Consider the following 24,253-nt stretch of genomic DNA (forward strand, 5'->3'; position numbering starts at 1 on the left):
ATTTAAATTTGGTCAAGAAGCTGTGGATGGGAATTGATAGTCTACAAATGTATGCGTGTGTGAATGATTTCCCTACTTTGGAGTTTGGGCACAACAGCTACTAAGTACTTGTATTGAAACAATGTTTACTGCCCCTCCGTTTCAAATTATAGGTCATTTTAATTTTTTTACGTTTATAGATATTATTATGCATCTAGATGTAGTGTATGTCTAGGTGCATAATAATATATATAAAATTAGAAAAGTTAAAATGATATACAATTTGGAACGGATGGAGTACTTATGCATGATAGGTTGGAGGCAATAAATTCGTGGTTAGCAAATATATAAATGGATGATCTTTTTTTACTGTAGTAGTCATGATTACCGGGAAGGAAACGTCAAAAACATCTATGGTACGAAAGAGAGCTTCCACCCGTCAAACATTCACCCAGCGAAGCTGACTGTAAACACCCTGATGTTGACTCATCACAAGAGTACATACACCAGCACACTTCACATGATACGATCATACTATCATAACAAGCATTGTTTAATATTTACTGATAGTTTCAGTAATTTTAAAATACAAAACTGCGTAGGGACGAATAAGGTAGGAAATATCAATCACGCTTTTAGTGGTCATGCTAACATTCTAGCTGTATAGATATTAAAGAGAAAAAAAATCTACTAGAGTTATGCTATGCATATGAGATGGAGTTAAAAATATGTAACCGCGAACTTATTAACGTGTTTCACCGTGATGTTGAGTCGCTAACACGTAAGATCCACCGACTTACCAACAGTAACATTGAGTTAGTAATGCGTGGGTCCGTAATATATGAATCAGTGTCAAACTAATGTACGCAATCTGTGTCTACATTTAGCAATGCTTAACCGCCTTACTAAACAGAGAACCACGCACACTGAATCCTCTCCTGCGTTGTCCTCTGCAAGTGAGAAAGGTTAAGTGCTCCCGTACACTCGAGCAACTACAACTTTACAGCTGTCGTATACATCGGATTGGACGCACGCTTACAATATATGAGTATATACGTGTCACTATCAAACATTAAAAAACATATATGTTACCGAATTCGTGTCTATCCGTGATAACTCTTAATCCCTTGCCAAATAGAGAGACAGGATCAGTGGATCCTCTCCCCGTCACCCGCATGCAGGAGGAAGAAGCAAGGGACATTCCAATTATTCGCTGCTCCTGCGAAAAGCCGCGGGGAAAGGGGAAAAAAGGCGCCGCGGACCCCAGAGAAAACCATCCAGCGTCGCGTCGGGGCGGGCGAACAAGGAAGGAAGGAAGGAAGGAAGGGTGGCCACCGCCGCCTGTCCCCCCACCAGGTCTACCAAACGGCAGGGAGGCAAACGCAAGAGGGAGAGCCGGAGAGGGACGGGGAGGGAGGCAGCCGCAAAAAGCCTGTCCAGCTCTCGTAAAATCAATTAAAAAAAATTCTCGCGTGCGACGAAACCTCGAGACGCCGAGGCAGCCAAGGGGGGAAGGACAGAGAGAGACAGAGGAGAGAGAAGAGGGAGCCCCCGTCCGAATCTCGCGATCCCCAATCCGGAGGTCTCCGATTCGCCGATCCGGGCGCGGCCGGGGCAGAGATCCCGCCGATCGGGGAGCTCGGGGGCTCGGATTCGAGCTCCTATTCGCGGGTCTTCCTGAGCTCGCCTCCGCTCCGGGGGGCCGCCGGGGAGGTGGGTGGTAGGTGGGGGTGGGCCCAGCGGGCCGGGGGTGGATGCTGTCCGTGAGGCGGCGGCAGGAGGATGCGGCCGGCCGCGGCGGCGTAGCGCAGCTCCGCAGCGGCATGGACGACGACGCCGAGCTCGAAGAGGGGGAGGCCTGCGGCGACGACACCGCCTTCGTCGACCCCGACGTCGCGCTCTCTTACATTGTGAGTCGCTCTCGCCTCCTCCGGAAATGTCACGGCCTCGTCGCGCAGCTCTCAGCTGCTTCCTGCTATTGCTGCTAAGTACCCGATACATACATGTGCGTACAATTAGTGCTGCGCTTCGTCAGTCCGATTCTCATAAAAGCAATTGCTTAGCTGGATCGGTAAAGTTTGCTCAAATTGTTCCTTTGGCTGATGGGGCACTACTGGAAGCAAGCAATTGCATTGCTGGGCAGCTCAAAGTTCTGCTTGGTTTGTTGCTTGTTTGATGCTCAGGCTGATAAATTAGTCAAGTAAGTACTTTGATCATGCTGTTTAGAATGGAAATGGAAATACAAACTATTCTCTTGGTTTGTTAGGTACCACTAGTGATTTAGCGGTCTCTCTGTAAGATTACACGTAACCCTTTTCATTTTGGAAAAAAACCCGAATTTTGCAAGCTCTAGTTTTGTAGAGTGGGGATCCAGATTCCCCTCTCATTTTGTTTTCCATTTCTCCTCCCTTCAACTACAAGGTCAAAGTCATGCAGCTAGTATGGTCCTACTTGGATAAGTTTCTTGAGCTCTTTTTGGTATCGGTGGATCCCATAACGCCTCACAGTCTACAATGGCCCTGTGCGTTACTCTGTCCTTGTTTTGGGTTCAAGACAATAGCTTGTTCATGTTTATATCCAGACTTTTAACAATATATGCTTTATATAGAAAATCTGTTTGTCCAGAAGAAGGGTAAGATAAAGAAAAGACACGATGATACATCTTTGACCAAATTTTGATAACGGCAGTGTGGTTTTTAGTTTACTTGGAAAACGACATGTCCGGTAATGAAAGGATAGTTGTAGTTTTAGTCTTGCCTTATGTAGTTCCCCATCTTTAGAGTGACTAGCAGCTAGAAAGGAAGTCACGAGCAAGACATCAGTTTTGGTTTAAAAGATATATTATCTACATACCAGCAATCAAATTTTGCAGTAACATTTCTTCTTGTGCTATGGTTTGCATTTGTTTCAGGACGAAAAACTTCAAGATGTACTTGGCCATTTCCAGAAGGACTTTGAAGGAGGCGTGTCTGCAGAGAATCTAGGTGAGGAGATTTAACAGTTCTGCATCAGCTTGATTTGGGTTCATTCTAGATAAGCATTAAGCAGAACTCTAATCTTTGACAGGGTCCAAATTTGGTGGATATGGTTCATTTTTACCTACTTACCAGCGCTCTCCTCTTCCTCAAACTAGAAGTCCACCCAAGGCAGCAGCAAATGTTACCTCAAAATCTCCCTTTCACCAGTCTTTTGAGGTGCCTAAGTTTATTTTGGCTGTGATCATCTACTGTTGTAGAACAGTGTTATCATGAACATGCACTCGTTTGGCATTGATGATGCAATGATTTATAATGTAGGGCATGTCTCAAAACCCTTCGGCTGTGTCAGTTCCATCTGTCCCCCAAAATAATGGTTCTGTGGTGCCCTTTCCTGGTGATTCAAGTAAAAAGGAAACACGTCCAATCACAAAGTCTGAAAGGGGTTCTGGGCCTTCTGGCTCTCATGATTCGTATGGGCCATCTAAATCTAGTGACCAAAATAGATTTAAAGTCCGGATAAAGGTTGGTTCTGATAATGTGTTGGCGAGAAATAATGCGGCTATTTACAGTGGTCTGGGCCTTGATATTTCTTCACCTTCATCCATTGAGGATAGCCCCGATGGCTGTGGGAGCCTCTCCCCTGAAGTTAACAATGTGCCACATGAATCTCCACGAACTATTCTTCAGGTAAATTATTAATTGTACCGCACAAGCTCACTATACTTCTATTCCATTATCCATAGTTCAAGGAATTGATGGCAAGTTTCATTTCCCTATACGATCGAACAGATCATGACATGCTTTTCAGTTCCCGGAGGCTTCCTGTTATCCCCTCTGCCAGCCAATATCTTGCAATTGACAAAAAAGGTCGTGGCTTCGTCAAAAAAGTGGGAATCCAATGTGGACATAGAAAATGTACAAGAAGCATATGAAGGCCATGTGGCTAAAAAGGTGAAATCTGATGGTAAGAAAAAGAAACAGGTAGATGCAAAGAATTCAAAGAGCAGAAATGATGTTAGTGCGGTTATGAGAAAGGAGATTGACATAGAAACAGTTGCTGGTCAAAAGATCGTATCTGAAGCTCTCAACATAGCATTGCTGTCTGATTCCAGAGCTATGGAGGCAAAAGGTGAGAATCGACTTGAAGAGGAGCCAACAGAAAACAACTTGGGCGGAAATAAAGATGCTCGATTGAAAGAACGGGCCATCAAGAGTGACTCCTTGACAATCAAAGTGGAACCTCCCAAAGTGGAGGTGACAGAATGCTTAGAGAACAGTAGTTTTGGCAGTTCAGAAATGGAATTTTCAGCAGCGAAGGGGGAACCAAAACCCAAGACAGAAAAGGGAGAGACAATTTTAGAAGAGAGGAATACAACAAATGACAAAAACCTAATATTGGATAGGAAGCAAGAAAAGAAAATAAAACCTGAGAGTAAATCTAATGCCTCTAACTTTGAAGGCAACAACATTATAAATGAAAGAGCTCCAGTTGTTTCACGGAGCATGGGGAAAGTTCCTTGTAAAGAAACTTTACCTTATGACACAAATGGGGAAAATAACTCCAAGAGTGAGGCCAAAAAAATGCAGAGAGAACAAAAGACCAACGCTTCAACACCTTCTGATTTCCTGGAGGATGAGAAGCACATTCATTCTTCTGCTGCAGTTAAGGAGAGGAAAAATGAAATGCAATCCAAATCTAGCCATACTGGAAAGAAACCCAAGGCAAAATCACATAGAGATGTTAGGGACAATGTACTTGAAGGATCTTATGCAGGCAAGGAACATGATGTACTGGAGAATGAAAGTGGCTTTGGAGATCCCCGACCGAAGGAAAAGCCTTGGAAAAATGATAGCGAGAGGGATTCTGATGTGCCTGGGGCCTCAAGGAGGGAGACTTCTTCTAGCGTAAAGCATGACAGACATGCAGCTTCTGAGGAGCAGAAGATGAATATACCTCCACCTGCCACTGTATCAACTACCAATGCAGCTCCTCTTCCAGCCCCAGTTGTAATAGAGGAACATTGGGTGTGCTGTGACATTTGCCAGAAATGGCGTCTCCTGCCATACGAGATGAATCCTTCAAGTCTTCCTAAAAAGTGGAAATGTAGCATGCTACAGTGGCTGTAAGTTTAACTCCATTCATACTTTGATATATCATGAAATGTTGTATAATTTTAAAATATTTTCTGCTTGTACTTTGTTTTTTGGGTGCTTGTTTCACTATCCTGTTCCTTGTTTCCTTTATCTAATGAGTGTATAAACTAGATAGAATTTAGCCTGTGTCACCTTACCTGCCTGGTGTTGGTTGGTTTGATGTGTTTAAACCACTGAAGTTGTATTACATAGGAGTTTTGTTTTGGTTCAACCTGAACACAGCATACTCCTTCTGATAAAGTTTTTTCTTTGAATTTGCTAGATCTCACTTATTATTGTTGTTCCGAATTTCATCGTCCTATATCCAATGACTCCCTTTGCTATGTTCAATTTTGATATCTAATTGTGCTGAACTGCATGGATTACAAGTCTAGATATACTGTTTTTCATTTTTTCCAATTTTGACAAGTTTAGAGATACTGAATAGTTTAAGTGTGAAGATGACCACATGGCACTAAAGACCAAAACAACCTCCACTTTTTTGTGCATCTGGATAGAGTATCTTATGCGCATATACCAAGGAGGTATATGATGTAATGGAAACCTTAAGGAATTGGACCATGCTCACCCCCTATAAAATGATGCATTTCAACTCCTCTACATCTTTCGCGCAATTAAAGGCCTGAGTCACTGCCTAGATTTGAGTCTTTTGTACTCGATTTGGCTGTTTGTTTTTTCTTATTTACAATGCCACCTTCCTACTTTGGAGTTTTTTAAATATTTTTTTACCAAAGGCCTTTGTAGATAGTTGAGAAAATTGAACAGCTACACATTGTATATTGAAGGTGTGGGGGCATATATCACACTTAACACCTCTTGGTGGTATGTTTAGCTTAATTTCCTGTTGTATCTTGTGTTGGTATCTGTGATATCTTGGGATTTATCTAAGGTGGTATGCTGCGATGTTAGGGCAATAAAATATTTATCAATGTTCATCTTAATGAACACTGATGATTCCTTGCTGAAATTCTAAGCAACAAACTATTTCTTCGTCTTAATGGACATTGATGATTCCTTGCTGAAATTCTATTACCTGGAACTTTACAGGCCTGGGATGAATAGGTGTGAGATCAGTGAAGAAGAGACTACGAATGCTCTAAATGCATTATATGTCATTCCAGCCCCCGCAAATGGTATTCCTTCAGTTGGTCATCCTCATGTTGCTTCGGCAGGACTAGTAACATCCAGCACTTCCCATTTAAATGGACCGGTTGAGCAGAGTAGGAAAAGGAAGAATACTCTGAATGATGGTAATTTTGTGACTGAGGGTTCTCACCAAGCACAGGCTTCAGGTCATCTAATGAGCAACCAACATGCTCCTAGTAAAAGTAAAAGTTATGCTGATGGTAGCCAGTATTCGATTGAGAGAGATTCTGTAAGCAAATTGGTTGACCCAACTATTGAAAAGAAGAAGTCCAAGAGCAAGCATCGCAGTAGCTATTCTGATGGAGGTTTTATGCTCTTTGTTCCTTACTGTTTTAGTTTCACCTCATATGATATTCCTGCCTCTTTTTATACATGTTGTATCTATGCCTCTTTGCTGACATTTTTTCTTGATCAAATGTAGGAGATCTTATTGAAAGATCTAAGAAACATTCAAAAGTAAAGAGCAAGAGAGACATGGATCATGATGAGTACAAAGCTTCTAAGAAAATTAGGAAAGAAGAGCGACATCGTTTTGACAGAGATAGGAACCCTGATTTAGCTAGTGGAGATATTCCTGATGAGGCCAAGGCTTTGCCTACAAAAACAGCAACCTCAAAGGGTTCAGGTGAAAGGAGTGATGTTTCTTCATCAAAGCAAAAAAATGTTTCACGGCATAATCGTTTGGAAAATTCCAAGAAAGCTAGACAAGAGGATGTAGTTGTTCCTGAAGATGAGAACAAGGAATATTTTCACCAGTCAGATGTACAAAGATCAGATTTGTCTAGTAAGAAGAGGATAGTAAAGGAATGGGAGGAGAGTCAATACAATTCAGTAGCTCATGTAAGCAAAGGAGCTACAGTGAACCACAACTCTGTTACAAAGGAAACCTATAAGGATCAGAACTTGAAGGAAGCAAAGTTAAAGTCATTGAAGTCTGAAGAACTGTTTTATGCAGACTCCAAACCAGGCAAAATTCAACATGCTGATCAGATTTTGTCTTATGATGGGAGCCATATGAACAGTGAGTTAGTTGAGGATAACACTCTCTTTAGTGGTAAAAGAGGTCCGCCTGAACTAGAAAATAACCTTTGTGATCAAGCTTTGGACTTGGATGAACCTGCTAGTGATGTGGCCTATATTCAGACTGCAGCTGTAACTTCAAGTTCTTCGAAGGCTTCAGTCTCACAAAAAAAGAAGCATAACACTCAAGCTACAAGGACTTCCCCAATTGAGTCTCTTTCATCATCACCACAGAGAAACTCTAACATTGATAAGGTCTCTCATAGTAGAATTTCAGGTAAGGATGGATCTCTGAATGCTAACTCAAGCACCATTCCGAGCATGGTAAAACAACTAAATACTGAAGTTGGCGTTGCAGGCAATGATCAACGGTCTAGTGAACCTGTTTTGGTTGGTTCTTCTCGAAGAAAATCTGATAAAGACAATGGACAGGTTCAGTTAACGCAAGGTCATGCCTCCGATGGTATTCATTTTGAAAAGGGTTCGAATGATGATCTGCAGCATGAATCAGGGAGAAAGGATTCCAATCTGAAGGGCTCCCATATACCTAGAGGTTCTAACCATTTGCATTCTGTTGAGAAAAATAACCATCATGCAGATGGCTCTCCAATGCAACCAGGAAAGCATACTGTTGACCCAAAGACATCAGTATTGGATGCTAAAGGTGATTCGAGCATGCATGAAAATAAGAAAAGCGCAAATTCCCTTCAAGACAGAAATGGATCAACTCATGGCCCACCAGATGGAAATCCTCTGCCAGGTTTGCCATCTGGAAAAGAGAAATCATATCTCAAGAGCAACAAGCAAGATTCACAGAAGCCTAAACCCCAGATGGTCTGCTCACCTCTGAAAGAAAGCAAATTGGATTCCCACTCCACTCCATCAAAACCTAATGGGTCAAAATTAACTCCACAGATAAGACAGTACAATTCTGAAAATGGAGGGCGACATGGCACTGCAAAACAAGTAATTCCTAGTCCTGCTCATGCTGCTAGTCCAGCTAGGAAGGACAATACTTCGACTGCATATGCTCTCAAAGAAGCCCGAGACTTAAAGCACAAGGCTAATCGTTTGAAGGTCGTTCTCTTTAGTTTTGATCTTACGATGTGATATCATGCCTGTATGATTAGTCTACTAGTATGTTGGCTTTTATCTTGTAGGGTTCTCACCAATTTTCTCTGCAGGAAGAAGGGAAAGAGCTTGAAAGTACAAGACTCTACTTTGAGGCTGCCTTAAAATTTTTGCATGTTGCGTCACTTTTGGAACCTCCTAGTTGTGATGGTTCAAAACAAGGAGATGCAGCCCAGAGCATGTATTCAGATACTGCAAAACTTTGCAAGTAAGCTACACTAACATATGTGATATATTTTTCCTACCACCTACCAGGCAATTTCATTTCCATGAAAGAAAGGAAGCAGGATCATTAGATCAGAACAACTACTTTCCTTGTGACCTCATGTACATGTAAATGCTTGTTCAGCATGACTTGTTGATGACGTTTTTCTGTGAGACATGGTGCACCCTCCTCTTACATCTGGACTTTTGATATGTAACCCCATTTTGGATTATGTTTATATTATCCTTTTAAGTACACCACATGACAAACCAGGTTGCGTTGTGAATAAGCGATTGGGAGTGTATCTCCCCAGGTTATAAATTGGATTGTTGGACCTTGAAGTGCTTCTTCTGCATAGCCTGACTTGCATGGGTAGTAACACTTGATTAACCAAATGTATTCAAAGTAAAGTTAATTAGCTTGACGGTATTCACTGTGTAGTTGACATAATAGTTACATATAGATGCTTCAGTTGATGCCTTGGTGCCAAACATTGTTCAGTTGGACCTAGGCCAAATTGCTGGAATCATCGTTGCCTGTCCTAAAAAAGTTTTAGTTGATACTTTTATCAATTTATAATCTATGCTTTTGGTTCATCTTAATATTGTTCAAATTTGGTTGCAATATGAAGTGTCTGTTTGATTTTCCAGCTTTGTTGGTCATGCATATGAAAAATGCAAGAAGATGGCTGCTGCTGCTTTAGCATACAAGTGTGTTGAAGTTGCTTATCTTAAGGCTGCATACTACAAATACCCAACTGCAAGCAAGGATAGACAAGTGTTACAGGCAGTTGTACAGACCGCACCAGGTACTTGATGTCTAAATGAGGAGTTTTATACTTATGTTTATCGTATGATTTCCAATACTTTAAATGTTCCTTATAAACATGACGATTTTCTAGTAAGGTGCTTTGAACCCATTATCTTATTCATACATAAAGAACATAATATCATCAGCTCATTTTAAGTTAATTAAGCATGGTAAAAAGCATGGAATTGTGGATACAATATGCAATTGCTGTGGCTATGCAGGGACTACATCTTTTGCAATGAATAATTGACTATCCTGCATCTTACTACATAAAAGAATGCAGAGTCTTTGTCAGAACGTTCTACTTATGGATGCATTGTCTGAGTTGGCATGACATCCTCAAAACACATATTCGAAACATATGTATTGTATTAGAATTGGATCGTGTTTCTGATTATTTTTATTCTGTATGATTTTCGAAAAGTACTATTAGCGCTGTGTATTCAGTTATTATGATCTCAGTTCAGTAAAAAACATAGATGAACTTAATGTGCCGCTTTCTACTCGTATGTCATGTCTGATGTTATGCACATTGCTGCTGGTGTTTCATAAAACTGCATCTCTACCTGGTGCTGACACTCTATGGATCTTCCTTTCTCTCTCGTTTTTACTTACTCTTGATCACAACTTTTGTAGGTGAATCACCATCATCTTCTGCCTCGGACATTGATAATTTAAATAACAATGCATTATCCAAGGGCTCTTCAAGCAAGGATGCTAATTCACCACAAGTGGCTGGGAATCATTTGTTGCTGGCCGCTCGTAATCAACCACACTTGATGCGGTTACTAGCTTATGTAAGTTGTTAGATATCCTGATAGTCAGTCCAAACAGTTTTCTCACAACATGCCTTAATTTTCATTGTCTCTAAGATAGTTTGCAATCTGTAGACTATGCAATAAGATAAAAATGTTTTGTTAGTATTGTATTCCTAGTCAGCTATTATATTTTGTGTTCTAAGTCTTCTCAGAGGTCGAAAACTCAATAGGATAGCGCTAACTGCTGTTGGACTGCAGGGGTCCTCAATTTAGTGCTGCATGTTACTACCATGTTTCATTAGATGGAATGAATCACCAATCCATTTTGTTGAATGCATGGTGATTTTGTTGCTTTGGATTTTTCCCCTGCTGGAATTAGGTCACTCAGTGATGTTCTATGCAATTTCGTAGCTAACTGAAATAGATGGCCTTGAAGCTTTGTTGTTTTCTCTGTCTGTCAGGAAGTAAAACCATTGGTTAGAATTTTTAGTGGTGATTATTTGTGGGACATTATATGTTGCAGCATAAAAGTGGTCTTGGCAGTTGTAACCTTGTGATTGTTAGGATGGTGAAGTTGGGTTGTGAAGCAAATTCCCTAGAGTTTCTCTCATTCTATCATGGCAACCTGCAAGTTTGCCAGAAGTTAATGAATTAGGAAACCCTATAGGTTTTGGCAATATTGAGCAACTGGTTCTGCTTCTAGGTGAATATCCAGTTCAATTGTGTCTCGGAGAGTACTAGTGGCTTGTTTATCTGGAGGGATAGCCTTGTTCTAGTATGGTTTTGTTTGTCATCTCATGGGGTTCATTTGAATGACATGACCTTATACTTTTTACCCAGTTGGCATTATGACCATATGGAATGATACGGGAATGGGTCAATTCATACCATTCCTCAATTTGAATAGGAAGGTTAGGCATAGATTTATGATATCTCAGGACTCGCCAATTCCTCAGAACAACACCTCATACATTAATGTTATGCCACTTTCAATCATTAAACTCTTCAATTCTATATAGGATCTAATGTTGCTTTGGTTTTTTAGACGAATGATGTCAATGGTGCCTTTGAGGCAACTCGGAAGTCACAATTGGCAATTTCTTCTGCTGCTGGCAATCATGAAAATGGAGCAGATGGTCTTTCTTCAGTAAGAACAGTTCTGGATTTCAACTTCCGAAGTGTGAATGATCTATTAAGGCTTGTGCGGATTTCAATGGAGTCCATCAGTTGCTGACATGTTCCGTATCCGAGGAAATGCCATCAGTTGAACAGTTCCTGTGGATGTGCAAATCCAATTTCTAACTTTGTCCTTGCCGAGGTAGCATGAAGCTGAATGGTTCGACAGTGCAAAAAGCATAGGTCTTCTCATTTGCGCGTGCTGGTCAATTTGTACAGAAACTGCTCTTGGAATTCTTCTTCCTTTATTATTTTTGATGGTACCCAATTAGTATACATAGTTGCACATCCACTTGGATGATTTGGATTAGATAAGGGATGCAACTGAAGATGAGCTCCGCACGGCTCAACACTTCTAATAGTTTTGAGGTAGAAGGAGGCGCTTCACTGCCAGCAGTTGATAAGCTACTATCAACTACATTGTTATTTGGAAAGTGGCTCGCTCCTGAGCGTTCTCTTCCTACATGATGTAAATTATGTGGTTCTCCATCAAGGCTGGCTTATGGCTGAAGAGTCAGTATCATAGTTTCCTTGAGCAGTACAAGATGGTGTGTAGCCACTTGACAATTTTGATGGTAACTCTCAGTTAAACATAAATGAAAGTTTAGTGCCTTTTTTTAAAGTGATACTCTTTGATGTTGCTATCTTTATTCTTGAGCAGGGAGAGGACAACAAAACCAACTAATTGTGCTAACCAACAAATCAGCTAGCAGTTTTTTTTTCTTTTCACCCTTGCGATGATGCCACGTCTTCTGGATAAAGTTCATGCAGGTACCTTTACTAATATTGTGTTCATTAATTGGATTGTACATTTCTGTGGTTGCCTGTTCCCGGAAGTAGTGTCAAATGAAATCGAGTTCTAGAACATTGAATAGATCTGCTATGGTGCAAAAATGAAGGTGACCAACAATGTCATGCTTCTCCATTCTGTATAGCTTGAAAGTGGTATTAATATAGTGATTTTCACTTGATATCTTGTTTTAATGTTTCATGCAACTGTTTAACTTAATTTTTTATTCCTTTTCATTGTCTGCCAGGACCTTTAAGTTTTGAATTTATGATTACCTTCTCTTGAGTCTACACCTTAATTGTAAACACTTGTATCTTTTCCTTGTATTATTGTGTAATCTTATGCCTATTCAAGCTGAAACTTTCTGCATTTGCTTACTTGGAAATATTTTGGTCCCGTAGTCATCTAACTGTATTAAGCTAGTATTCTCTCATGCTCAAACTAGATGCCATTTTTGCAGAGATTGTTTTAGTTCGCAAGTACTATACATTTTGTTTTTATGAGGCATCTTATTCCTCGCAATGCCCATATCAAGCTCAGGGGCGAACCATGTCAGTATGACAGAACTACTAACAGCATTATTTTTCTACGTGCATGGATTTAAACAGACATCTGCTTTGTACTGTAGGGATATGACGTTGAATAGTAGTGTGCTTAACATTGCTATGGGCTCCATATGAGTTCATGTTGCATTAGTCAGCTTTTCTAGTATTTTTTTAAACGTGATGAAAATAAAGGTCCATTATTGTTCAGTTTTGTTCGGAGCATATTATTTGTCAGTTTTTTTTGGAGCAAAGGGTAAAAAGAGTCCCAACTATTTTGTGGTTCTAGAACTTAATACTGATGTGGTGATTTTGTCTTTTCTTCTGCAGGTTTCAAATAAGAAATCACTTGGACCATCAGCCATGTATGGATGTTGTACAAAGAGTTCTAATGTACAATAGGCTAACCCTTTTTCATGACAACCAATACCACGACTGTCACCAGCACATGTACATGTATATATTATACACTAAAGATGGAAACATTTTTTAAGATGAGCTGGTGCATGTATGACGCCTTTGATTCTGCCAAGCTTTTAGTTGTTCACTATTCTTCAAATTTTGTAACATTTAGTTGTTTCTGATAGATAGTGTCTTGTCTAGTACCGAGAACTTGTTGCAGAATGCAAGATAAGTTCCGTGTTCTGTACAAACTTGTAGCATAATTTAGAGTTTCAGTTCATGGAGTACAGTGATGCTAATTGCTCGCCGAATTTTAACTACGTGACCCGTGCCGATGCTAATCGAGCCCAGAGCATCATTCTGCTGCAATTTATCAAATTGGGCTTCCACCTTTGTATCCACTATCCAGCAGTGCTACTGAGTCTTATTACAATCTGGAGTCACCAAATTAAAAGATTGTCGATATTTTAATTCCTTTTTCTTTGCAACGACATATATGGTGGCTGTTTCGAACATTGTTTTAGTAAAAATAATCCATGGATTTCTTTGACGGGCAAAATCTGCTCAACAGCGTATTCGGCTGGCTGCTTTGCAGCTGAGCAGCCGAACAGCTACTCCAAATATCGTAGGAGGCTCTGCCTGCTGCTGCACCAGCAGTCGAGCAGCAGCAGCCAGCCGAACACCCATTTTCCAAGTAGCTCAACTGACTGATTAAGACATTAAACAAGGCATTCCATCTCGACCTGCAAACAGTTCTTCAAAAATTTCATCTCCCAGCCTAGCCCCTCCGCCACTCTGTATATCTCCTCCGTCCGCGGGTGCGATGTGTCGTCCGACGAGAACTTGTGCAGGTGCAGCGAGTCGCCGACGCCGCCGGCGTCCACCCAGCTGAACCCGACCTCTTTCTTCACGCCCCTCTCCCGCATCTGCCGCCGCACCGTCGCCACGGCGCCCCAGTCGCCCTTCTCGGCGTAGATGTTGGACAGCAGCACGTACGCGCCGGATTCCGTGGGCTCCGTCTCAGTCAGCACGCCGGCGATCCTCTCGCCGATATCAGTGTTGCCGTGGATCCTGCAGGCCCCCAGCAGGCTCTGCAGAGCCGAGATGCTCGGCCCGGAAGGCATCTGCAGCATGAGCTCCTCGGCTTCCTCCAGCCTCCCCGCCCGGCCTAGCATGTCGACGACGCACGCGTAGTGCTCCGGCCACAGGTCTGCGCCGTGCTTGGCGGCCATCGAGTTGAAGATCTCCCGTCCCAAGCTGACAAACCCGCTGTACCGGCAGGCGGTGAGGACAGAGAGCAGGACCACTCCGTCCGGAGCGATGCCAGAGCGTACCATGTCGTTGAAGAGGCTGATGACAGCGTCGGAGTTCCCGTGCTTTGAGTTCGCCGAGATGATCGCCGTCCAGGCAATGAGGCTTCGGTGGATGGTCTCACTGAACGCCTTCCAGGACTCCTCCAAGCTGCCTCGCTTCGCGTACAAGTCGATGAGAGTACCGGAGACGTACTCGCTGGTGCCAAGTCCCAGCTTCAGCGTCTGACAGTGATACATCTGACCGTAAGCCATGGGCACCGTCTCGACAGAGGTCACTGCACTGAGGACGCTGGCGAACGTGGTTTCATTGGGCTTCATGCTCTTCACCATTGACGAGAAGACCTCAAGAGCGTCCTCACACTTCTCGTTCTGGGCATAACCAGAGATCAGAGCGTTCCAAGCGATGATCTCCGGGTGAGGCGTAAGATTGAAGACCATCCTCGCATCATCCATGCACTGCAGCTTGGCGTACATGGTGATGAGGCTGTTTGCTGCTGCAGCCTTATTAGACACGCCGGTCTTGAGGCACACCGCGTGGATCATCTGCCCTTCCCTGGCGGGGCAGTCTCCTGGCATCGCCGACAGCATGGCCACGAAGGTGACCTCATTCGGTGCCACCCTGTCTCGCCTCATGCCGTTGAACAATGCAACGGCGTCATCTCCGTCCATGGAGATCATCGTAGTCCATGAGATGACATCGCGCTCGCCCATTAACTCGAAGAGCTTCCGGGCGCAGCCGGGAGAGCCGCACTTGTAGTACATCGCGACGAGCACATTGCCGATGGAGACGTGCCCCTCCACGCCCAGCTTCATCGCAAAGCCGTGGATTTGCCGGCCAAGCTCGAGCTCCCCCTCGCTGCCGCAAGCCGGGATGACGCTGCAGACTGATATCCGGTCAGGCCGCGCACCGCCGTCCTTCAGCATCCGAAGGAATACCCGGATCACCTCAGCCGGGCAGTCGCCGTCTTGAGTGAGTCCGCAGACCATCGCGTTCCAGGAGACGAGGTCCCTCGCCGGCATCTGGTCGAACATCTTCCGTGCCGCGTCGAGCGACCCACCCCGGGAGTACGCCGTGACAAGTGCATTGCAAACGAACACGTCGGCGGCCTGCCCGGCGCGCGACGCCAGCGCGTGCAGCTGCCGCACGAAGCCGAGCTCCCCCCGGCTGGCGGAGAGGGAGAGCGCGACGGTGAACGTGACGGCGTCGGGCCGCACGTCCCCGGAGCGGAGCATCCGCGCGGCGAACGCGAGCGCATCCTCGGGGTCGGGGATCGCGGAGAGGATGGTATTGTAGGAGCTCGCATCCCGCTCGAGCGCGGTGGCGAACACCCAGGAGGCCGCAGGGAAGGAGCCCGCCTTGGCGTAGCGCGCGGCGAGGGAGTTGGTGACGGGCGCGAAGGCGTGGAGGCCTGAGGCGACCGCGAGGCCGTGGAGCGCGGGCAGGGTGTTCGGGTCGGAGCGCGCGACGACGGCGGAGAACGCGGTGGGGGAGACGGGGAGGCCGGCCAGCAGGCGGCCGCGTAGGGCGGCGAGGGGCGTGGCGGAGCTGGCGGTTGGCCGGCGGGGAGTTTCGGCGAACGGGTGGCAGGCGGCAGCGGTGGAGAGCGCGTGTGATTTGGGCGTCGCGCGTGCGGGGCAAGGCAGCCGCCGCAGTGGCATCGAGACGAGTCGCCCAATCGCTGGCTGGACACCCCCGACTCAAAACGACACGGAGCCCTCTACTAATTCCACGGGCCGCTTCCGCCTCCTGCCTGCCGCTCTGCCACAAATCTCTCCGCGACCTGGTTCATGGCGTGCGGGCTGCTGCTGCAGCCTGCAGGGGCCGCCACCGCAGCCGTCTTGTGGCCGTGCCTCCTCCTCCCGGCTACTCGTCGGAGCTTCCCCAACAAGGTACTAAGCAGACCTGTTACCTTTCTGAACTGTTTTGTGGGGTAGGCAATTCGTCGAGCAGGTTTTAGGTGGTGAAGGGCAGGAGCCTGATGCGGATTTTGATTCGGTTCTTCAATTTGAGTGGAATGGCGTTGTCTGCGGGATTAACTTACTTGATTGGCTTGTTAAGTCAGTAAGTTTAGGCCATAATTCCTTGCCTACTGGGGCTCAAATGATTTGGTTTAATCTGTATAGTTCAGCATGTGCGTGCAATTTTGTTTCGTTGGACTATCCACAGATTTTTTTTCTCGAACTATGCGGGAGAGTTGCGTATCGTTTCATTAAGATAGAAGAAAAAGTACGCGAGTCTGGAAAGATCCTACCTACCTAAGTACAAGAAAACTCACACCCACCCCACACCACCACCACTACACTAAAGCAGCGCCACTGCTAGCAGGAGGCGACCAGAGACGTGCAGAGCCTAAGCTCCCAGGGACAGTGACCTGGACACAAACTCCTGGAGTTTGGTTGCCCCTGCCATGCACCAGAGGCTACCCTCTGTGTTCACCGCCCTAATATTTTCAAAAACACAATCATTACGGTGTTTCCAGATTTCCCAGGCGACCAGAATTATCAATGAGTTGAGGCCTTTGCACGCATCCTTAGGAACTGCCAATGCTGTTTTCCTCCACCATCCGAAGAAGCGTGTCCCAGGAGATTCAGGCGCCAAATGAAGAAGCGTATCCATGGTTTCTCATCTTGCAAAAAGGATGATTGATACAGTTGAGCATTGCTGACATTTTAGGATGATCGGTTGGAACTTAAGAAGTTGGGACACCTAAATTACTCGAATGCTATTTGCAGGTTGAGGTTGTGACTAGTATTCTAGTCCCTATATGCCAATTGCAAATTTACAATGCTATAAATCATGTCCTAATTTTGAACAGTCCTTTCGGATTCTGTGTTCTTAGTACTGTTCTGCAGACTGCATATGGCACTCCTAACAAGTAGCACCTTATCAGCATCTCTTGCAACAGAAATTACGCTAAATCATGTTGCTGTTAACTTCAAAAGCTGCAGTGTTGTTCTTCCCTATATCTGAATGCTCAACTTCTGCTCTGAACTTCTAAGTCTTGTGATTACAGGTGCAACTAAATCAAGTCCATTGTATGAATCAGTTACGCTGGAAGCAATTTTTGAGTGGTAAGCCACTTTACTCTTCAGTCATCACAATTTGTGGAACATCAGTTTCTGGGTTGTTCTAATTCAACCTTCACGTCCTTCCATCTCTTAAAATAAACTTGTGTGCAGCTGCCAAGTCACAGAGATCAAGGAGCCTTGTTGGTTGCTCAAGTTCAGACTCATCTGCAGAAGTAGCTGCGTTGAGCAGACCTGCAGATTTCTCCACTGCTCAGAGTGATCAATCCATGACACGTTGTGTGGATTTGGTCCCAGGTGCGCTTATCATTATTTCTGGCTACTGGATTGGCCCCGACGTGGATGATGGTTGCGGTAGTGTTGAGGCCATGCTCCAAAGAATCGTATGATATTTGCTCTTGTGGTTAACTAGGGAAATGTTTCCTGGCATCTGAAGATAACCTGTGTTAAAGCATCAACTGGACCGTATATGGCTATAGTTTGCTTCAAGAGCTGTATTTTTCCTTGGGGGTTATAAGTTGTTTTGTTTTGCTATTGCATCGCTGTTTACAGTGCACCCAAAGCAAAAAATCCTACAAATCCTCACTAGTTTAGAAAAAAAGGGACCTGCATCGGTTATTTTGGTTGGCTCAAATTGGAAGAGTGTAGATCAATCAGACACCCTTCGTGACATCTTGCATGACATAAGAATATTAGACAGTATCTTGCGTGTCAGTCAGTGTATGCGTCCTGTTGAATTGTAGTACCTGTGAAGCCATGACACGTCAATTTTTGAACATCATCTCAGGCATCTGATGTAAGTTGGCCACACAGGTCCAATTCCAACTAATCCTCTATTCCTCCATTCAGAACCCTTGATATTTATGTCATTCATTCCTTTTTGAAGACTACATTCATTCCTGTAAGGATATGATCAACTCCTCTGGCAGAATTTTTGAGCTTTAAGATTTGGGCATACTGGCAGTGGCATCGTGCTTGCAGGTGCGAAGCATCCTCTGATCTTTATGCTAAAACAGTAAATATCTATATAGGTCACGTAAGTTGGGTGAATAAATTTTTAAAGGGAAATGCAGTGCAACCATTAGTTCCAAGTATCCTTTGTTCCCCTGCTTACAATCGTATTAACCTGCCATCACAAGTGAGATATCATTATTTGAAAAATTGCAATTGAAATTATTATGAACTAATAGTGTTTTGATGTTGCAAGGACCAGTCTTCCATATGTGTATTGGTACTTAGTAGACCCTAATTTGTTAAGTGAGCAAATCAAATCATACATTGCCAACAAAGTTCGAGTATAGCTTCATCCATTTCTTATTTACGTCTTTTCTTCATTGACAGATCCATGGTTATTATTGCGCATTCTATTCCAATTAGCTGGAAAGTGCGTGTGAGTTTTTTTTTAATTTGGGGAGAAATAAATTTGTGTGAGTGGAAGAGATCTAGCACAATCTTTTGTTAGAAGCTGCTTAATCGTCTTATACAATTCTTCCAACAAGCTACGGATGATGCTGTATTCCGCTGTGATTCCACTTGAACAACATGATTGATGATTCCCTTACTAGCACCAGATGATTTTGCCTGATGCTTCACTCTCCAGGAACAGCTAATGATCGATCAAGAGACGTTGAAATGCTTAGACCGGTCCACAGCTTCACCGACCGCTCCAGCTCCAGCTCCACAAGCAATAATCGAAATGGAAGAATCAATTCGGTCGGTTAACTGCGTTCCTCCCAGTCATGTCACTCGTGCAGAGGTTCTATCATATCCGAATCCATTAACCGCGGGTGAAATACTTCACATGCTCCCTCTTGGCATATGATTCTTGCAGAACCATGCACTTTAAGCCACCTGATTCATTATGTGAACCGCCAGTATATTTTTTTTCATCCTTTATTTAGATATACGATAGTAAAATGTTAAAAGTTGCAAGGCCGGCCTCAGCCAAACCTAACATACCAAAGCTGGATTACAACTTGAACGATGACCAACTTGCGCCCAAGTACCCCAAGAGGCCAAGAGTGACATTTGTTTACTCCAAAAGATCTCAATAAAAAAAGAGATGCCACTTTGAGTCTTTCTTTGCACTAGCCACTTCCTATGCCACATTCAAAGGTGCAGCAGTAAAGCAGCTTGAACAAATTGGTACACATCCAGCACTCGCATCTTTCATCGACCAGAAAAGGCGAATAAACCATAGAGAAAGGGTGAACTTCGCCAGACAAAGATATGGGCTCGTGTGCCGATCAAGCTGAACCGCACCATCCGATAGAATAGGGCGTTGATCCTTAACTTCAAGCTGTTTGAGCATCAGATACCACCCATAACCTATTATTGTTCTAGCCAAACCTAGACAAATATTGAGCTGCAATATATGTACCAATCGAGGGGAGATATGATGTGTGTGAGGATCTGTCTATTTTCCATTGGATGGCTTAGATCAATCCTTAGGTTTGAATCTGTTGAGACCTTTCTACCTATAAAACATGGAACCTGGTGCGATCCTCAATGATGAAACTGGTGTGCCGTCTAATGGTTTGTTCTCGTTTATGTAATGTATTAGTAGTGTAGAACACAGACCAGCCCAATTTGGTGCTACATGTTATATTGTGATATTGCAGGACACAATCCCATCGGCTTGGATGAGTTAGATGAATCCATAGGTTTTAACTGTTGAGACCTTTCTACTTAAGCATGAAAATCAGTGCAATCCTCAATGAGACAAGCACGCTGTCTTTGTGCCGTTTGTGAAACAGAAAAAGGAAAGAAATTGTGCTGTCAAATCCTTACGTTCTCGTTACGTAATACTCACTCCGATCGATGTTTACAGCAAGTACTCAAGCGCACCTGCGTGTGTAGCTCTCCTTTGGTACTGTGGCTGGCGATTTAGCCTTAGCTTTGGGTTAATAGAATCAGAAAAATTCCATTTCCAAAGTAGTAGAAGAAATTGTATACCGAGGACTTGTTCAAATTTTAAAATGGCAAGTGAATTCAATTGTCGCAGCTATCAGGGAAATATCCATGCATTTTCCTCCTGGACAAGGAAATTCTTAGCAGTTGGAATCTCACCACGACTGATGGAGTGATGGCGCCCCAATCCACCAGTATATAAACAACCTGAATACCTCACCAGCTCGATCAAAGCCAGCATCAGGCAGCTAAGCGCAGCACAGCCATCCTTACTCCTTAGAGAGGGAGCTAATAAGAATAACCATGGCGTACAGGGTGCTGGAGGTGACCCTCCTGTCGGCCAAGGACCTCAAGAGGGTGAACCTGATCTCGCGCATGGAGGTGTACGCCGTGGTGACCATCTCCGGCGACCCAATGACGCGGCAGTGCACCCAGCCGGACCCCTACGGCGGGCGCCACCCGTCGTGGAACACCTCGTTCAGGTTCAACGTCCCGCCCACCGCCGCGACGGCCACCGGCTGCCTCCACGTGCTCCTGCGCACCGAGCGCGCCCTCGGCGACCGCGACGTCGGCGAGGTCATCGTGCCCCTCGCCGACATCCTCGCCGGCGGCGGCGCCGCGTGCGACCCCGGCGCCCGGCCGCCGCAGGTCGCGTCGTACCAGGTCCGCAAGGTGCACCGCTGCGAGCCGCGCGGGATGCTCAACGTGTCCTACCGCCTGGGCCCCATCGTCGCCCCGCAGGCGCCGGAGACGGCGGCCGCCCCCTTCGTCGGCTACCCGGTGCCGCGGTCGTGCTACGCCCCGCCTTATGCCTACCTGCCCGCGGCGGCGCCTCTGTCGCTGCCGCCGCCGCCTCATCCGCAAGCTGCCGGCGGGCACGACGCCGTGCATTCGTCTCCACAGTCTGCGGGGGCGACCAGCACGTACAACTTTCCTGCTGCGTATCCACAAGCGGCCGCCGGGCATGCATCCCTGCCGCCGCCGACGAGTGGGAAGGACAGCGGCGGCGGCAAGCTGGACTTCGGGGTGGGGCTCGGCGCCGGACTGGTGAGTGGCGCGATCAGCGGGATTCTGGCGGGCGACATGGTGTCTGAGGTGGCGGCTTACAACTACGGGTACCGCGCCGGGTTGGCCGACGGCGGAGCCGGAGCCACCGTTTACAAGAAGAATTCTCACTATGGTGTTCCCCAGGGCAAAGTTGAACCAAACCGGACGATGGTGTGACTCACTAGAATAAAAGAAAAACAGTGCATGACATGATAATGACAATAATAAAGGTTTAACACGGTTTAGGGCAGTCTTTTTCTGACCGAGATGCAAGCAACACCTCCTCCACCTTTTCCAAATCAGCACCTGCAGCCTGCTTGTGCTTGCACGCAGGCGGCGGCGGCGAGGCTGAGCGGGCGGATGGGCAGCGTTGGCGAGCTAGCGGCCGTCGGGTCCGAACTGGTGGGCGACAACGAGCGGCGCGGGGGGCGCCGCGACGGCATGCAGCGCGGGGTGAGGCCACATCTGTGAGCCATGTGTGGGAGGGCGGTGGTTCGCGCGGGCGACCGGCGGCGGCGCGGCAGGGAGCGCACGCGGGCGAGGCCGATGCTGCACCGGCGTGGCCCCTGCGGGCAGGCGTCGGCTTCGACGGCGAGGCCGCGGGCATCGCCCCCACATGCCGCGGTGAAGAAACCAGCTCTAGCTTCCATGGGCTTCCCGGGGAGGCAAGCCGGCCTCTCACGGACGGCATCTCAGCGGGGCTCGCGCAGCATGGACAGAGGAGCGGGGGACCTCGTCGTGCCGCGGGTGGCGTCGTGCGGGGCTGCGGGAGTGGGCAGCGTTCAGGCGGAGGCGCGGGCCGGCGAGCGGCGGCGGGCCGCGCGTGCGGGGCACTGCAGCGGCCGCAATGTCGAGCCGCGATGGCCGGCGCGGGCCGCGCGCGCTCGGGGCCGTTTCGTAGTTCGTTGGTTAGCGAGCCGACACCAGCTCGTGCATGCGACACCGTTTCCAGTTTTTTTTCTCCATCTCTGCCGCTCAGCATTTTGGTTACTGGGGCACCCTATTTAATGCCATGGAAACGCTGAGGTGGAGGGTTAGAACTGCCCTTAGGGCGTCGAATTCTTCATGTACACGTCGAGCTCTTCTATAAATGCGGTACAAATAAACTTGTATATGCGTGCCCTGCTCGTGCACATCGAGTTCTTGTTCGATCAACGACCATGTCGTCTTCCATCGTCGTCGTTGATCCGCTGATGCACGTCGCGTTCAACAGCTAAGCCACGCACCTCGTCGCGGCCACGTCCTCCGGCGTCCGCGTCTTCTCCTGCAGCTCGTTAGAGCACGTGTTCAGCAGAAGCAGCTTCACCTTCCCGGACGGATCCGGTGCCGCCGGCGAGGTGACCTCCGCCGATCTGGCCTCCTCAAGTTTTCTCGTGGCAATCGTGTTCGGGGACACGATCCAGATGATGAGCGCGCCATCCGCCATGCCGGGGACCACGTCCTCGTCGCCGGCGAGGACAGGCCGACGCTCCATGATATTTCCAGGTACGGGGCCAAACAGATCATGAAGGTGGACACGGGCCCGAACCCTCTCGGAGTGTGCGCTCTTTTTTCGGGCATTACATCGAGTGTGCGCTCTGGCGCAGGTGGAAGGCGGCCGGGCTTTCGTGCTCGCCTGCCCGAGCCCGACGATCGGCGAGGTGCACGTCTGGCACGGGAGCAACGGCGACAGAGTCGACGTGCACGCGCACAACTGGAGCGTCGCGTGCCTCGAGCTCTCCGGCGACGGCCAGCTGCTCGCCACCGCCGACTCCACAGGCACGGTGCTGCGCATCTTCAGCACCATTGACGGCTTGACGCTACAAGAGGTGATTTAGATCGATCGCTTGATCCGTTTTACCTGCTACTACGACTAGTCTGTTTCTTTCTTTTCAGAAACTTTATTTATCAGCCAAAATGTAGAATTGCAGATGTTAGTATATTTTCCTGTAAACTTGATCAAAGATAGGGAAGTTTAACTTAAAGACAAAACTAAAACCTCTTATATTCCCTCATGTTTCGTCAACTTAATCCATTTTTTATGGTAAAAAAATGATCAAAATGATAGCCACCAATTTGGTGGCCGAAATTTGACCACGCTAAAATTTGACTTGGCTGCTTTCAGTGCTCCGGTTGCTTCATTTTCTTATTTTCCTTTCTTGTCACCCCGCTGATTTAGTTCTTATGACAACCATTCATGTCCTTGAGCTAATAAGGGGCTGTGCCAGAGCAGAAATACACAGCATGGTGTTCTCTCCCGATTACAAGTGGTTGGCAGCCTGTGCTCTGTAGCGACAATGCCACGGTTGACATGTTCAGCGTCGAAGTGGACTTAACCCCCTGCACACCGGCGGACGGCAACGGCGACGGCCTCGACGCCAACTGATGCAGCTTGTGACCTGTCCCCGCACACAAGGGGTAATTCCAAGACATGATTTCTATCCCTTCCTGAACATTGGAGAACAAAAGTAAAGTGTCGATGATAATGCTATTGATGTTGGCTGAAACATGGATCTATGTTCATCGTCGATCTGCTTCAGCTTCCTTGGTGGCACGTTTCAGAGCTATGTGAATGAAGGCGTAAGGTACATGGCTGGGTTCGGTCAAGAACCTAACACCATCCTTGTCGTCGGCGCCGATGGTAGGTGAGAGTGTTGTTTTTCGAGGCAGACGTTTTTGCCCTGACTTGTGCTCACTTTTGTCCTTCTGCTCTGCGCGTAGCTTCTACCGGTGCCAGTTTGATCCGCTCAAAGGCCACATGAAACCGATTGAACACAAGAATTTTATGAAGATGGACCAAAAGAATGCAGGGGCAAAATGACTGAATGTTCTTATGACGCCGGTTTGGCAGGCGTGGTTCTTCAATGTTGCAGTTGCATATGGCAA

At 46.3% G+C, this 24,253-nt stretch overlaps 3 protein-coding genes across 4 annotated transcripts; 2 read left to right on the top strand and 1 right to left on the bottom strand.

Annotated features, from left to right (window-relative positions):
* The first annotated feature begins 1,358 nt into the window (after positions 1-1,358).
* LOC117844524 (cysteine-tryptophan domain-containing zinc finger protein 7) lies at positions 1,359-13,390 on the top strand. 2 transcript variants are annotated; one of them, XM_072291679.1, is made up of 14 exons: positions 1,359-1,889; positions 2,891-2,963; positions 3,046-3,173; positions 3,276-3,644; positions 3,747-5,080; positions 6,159-6,562; positions 6,679-7,554; positions 7,636-8,354; positions 8,462-8,616; positions 9,264-9,421; positions 10,060-10,220; positions 11,227-11,932; positions 12,019-12,128; positions 13,020-13,390. In XM_072291679.1, exons 1-12 carry the CDS (start codon positions 1,734-1,736, stop codon positions 11,413-11,415), a joined length of 4,722 nt encoding a protein of 1,573 aa, XP_072147780.1. In that variant the 5' UTR covers positions 1,359-1,733; the 3' UTR covers positions 11,416-11,932; positions 12,019-12,128; positions 13,020-13,390. The 2 variants fall into 2 exon arrangements, with proteins under 2 accessions (XP_072147780.1, XP_072147779.1); XM_072291678.1 differs by having other exon boundaries at positions 6,679-8,354.
* A 125-nt stretch (positions 13,391-13,515) lies between these two features.
* On the bottom strand, positions 13,516-16,571 carry LOC117844502 (pentatricopeptide repeat-containing protein At4g32430, mitochondrial). The gene has a single exon (XM_034725197.2). It carries the CDS (start codon positions 16,061-16,063, stop codon positions 13,811-13,813), a length of 2,253 nt encoding a protein of 750 aa, XP_034581088.1. The 5' UTR covers positions 16,064-16,571; the 3' UTR covers positions 13,516-13,810.
* A 3,818-nt stretch (positions 16,572-20,389) lies between these two features.
* Positions 20,390-21,661, top strand: LOC117844525 (protein SRC2). Its single transcript, XM_034725219.2, has one exon. The coding sequence runs from the start codon at positions 20,645-20,647 to the stop codon at positions 21,563-21,565; it is 921 nt and encodes a 306-aa protein (XP_034581110.1). The 5' UTR covers positions 20,390-20,644; the 3' UTR covers positions 21,566-21,661.
* The last annotated feature ends 2,592 nt before the right edge of the window (positions 21,662-24,253 follow it).

This window comes from Setaria viridis, chromosome 2 (genome assembly GCF_005286985.2).
Source record: "Setaria viridis chromosome 2, Setaria_viridis_v4.0, whole genome shotgun sequence".
In the NCBI taxonomy this organism is placed as follows: Eukaryota; Viridiplantae; Streptophyta; class Magnoliopsida; order Poales; family Poaceae; genus Setaria; species Setaria viridis.

What these genes read in the sequence shown, in the direction of transcription:
- LOC117844502 (XM_034725197.2), bottom strand. Translation starts at nt 16,063, where the DNA reads ATGCCACTGCGGCGGCTGCCTTGCCCCGCACGCGCGACGCCCAAATCA.
- LOC117844524 (XM_072291678.1), top strand. Translation starts at nt 1,734, where the DNA reads ATGCTGTCCGTGAGGCGGCGGCAGGAGGATGCGGCCGGCCGCGGCGGC. An exon ending in CCTTTCACCAGTCTTTTGAG is followed by an intron (nt 3,174 to 3,275) that starts GTGCCTAAGTTT and finishes TTTATAATGTAG; the next exon opens with GGCATGTCTCAAAACCCTTC. An exon ending in AGTTGTACAGACCGCACCAG is followed by an intron (nt 9,422 to 10,059) that starts GTACTTGATGTC and finishes CAACTTTTGTAG; the next exon opens with GTGAATCACCATCATCTTCT.
- LOC117844525 (XM_034725219.2), top strand. Translation starts at nt 20,645, where the DNA reads ATGGCGTACAGGGTGCTGGAGGTGACCCTCCTGTCGGCCAAGGACCTC.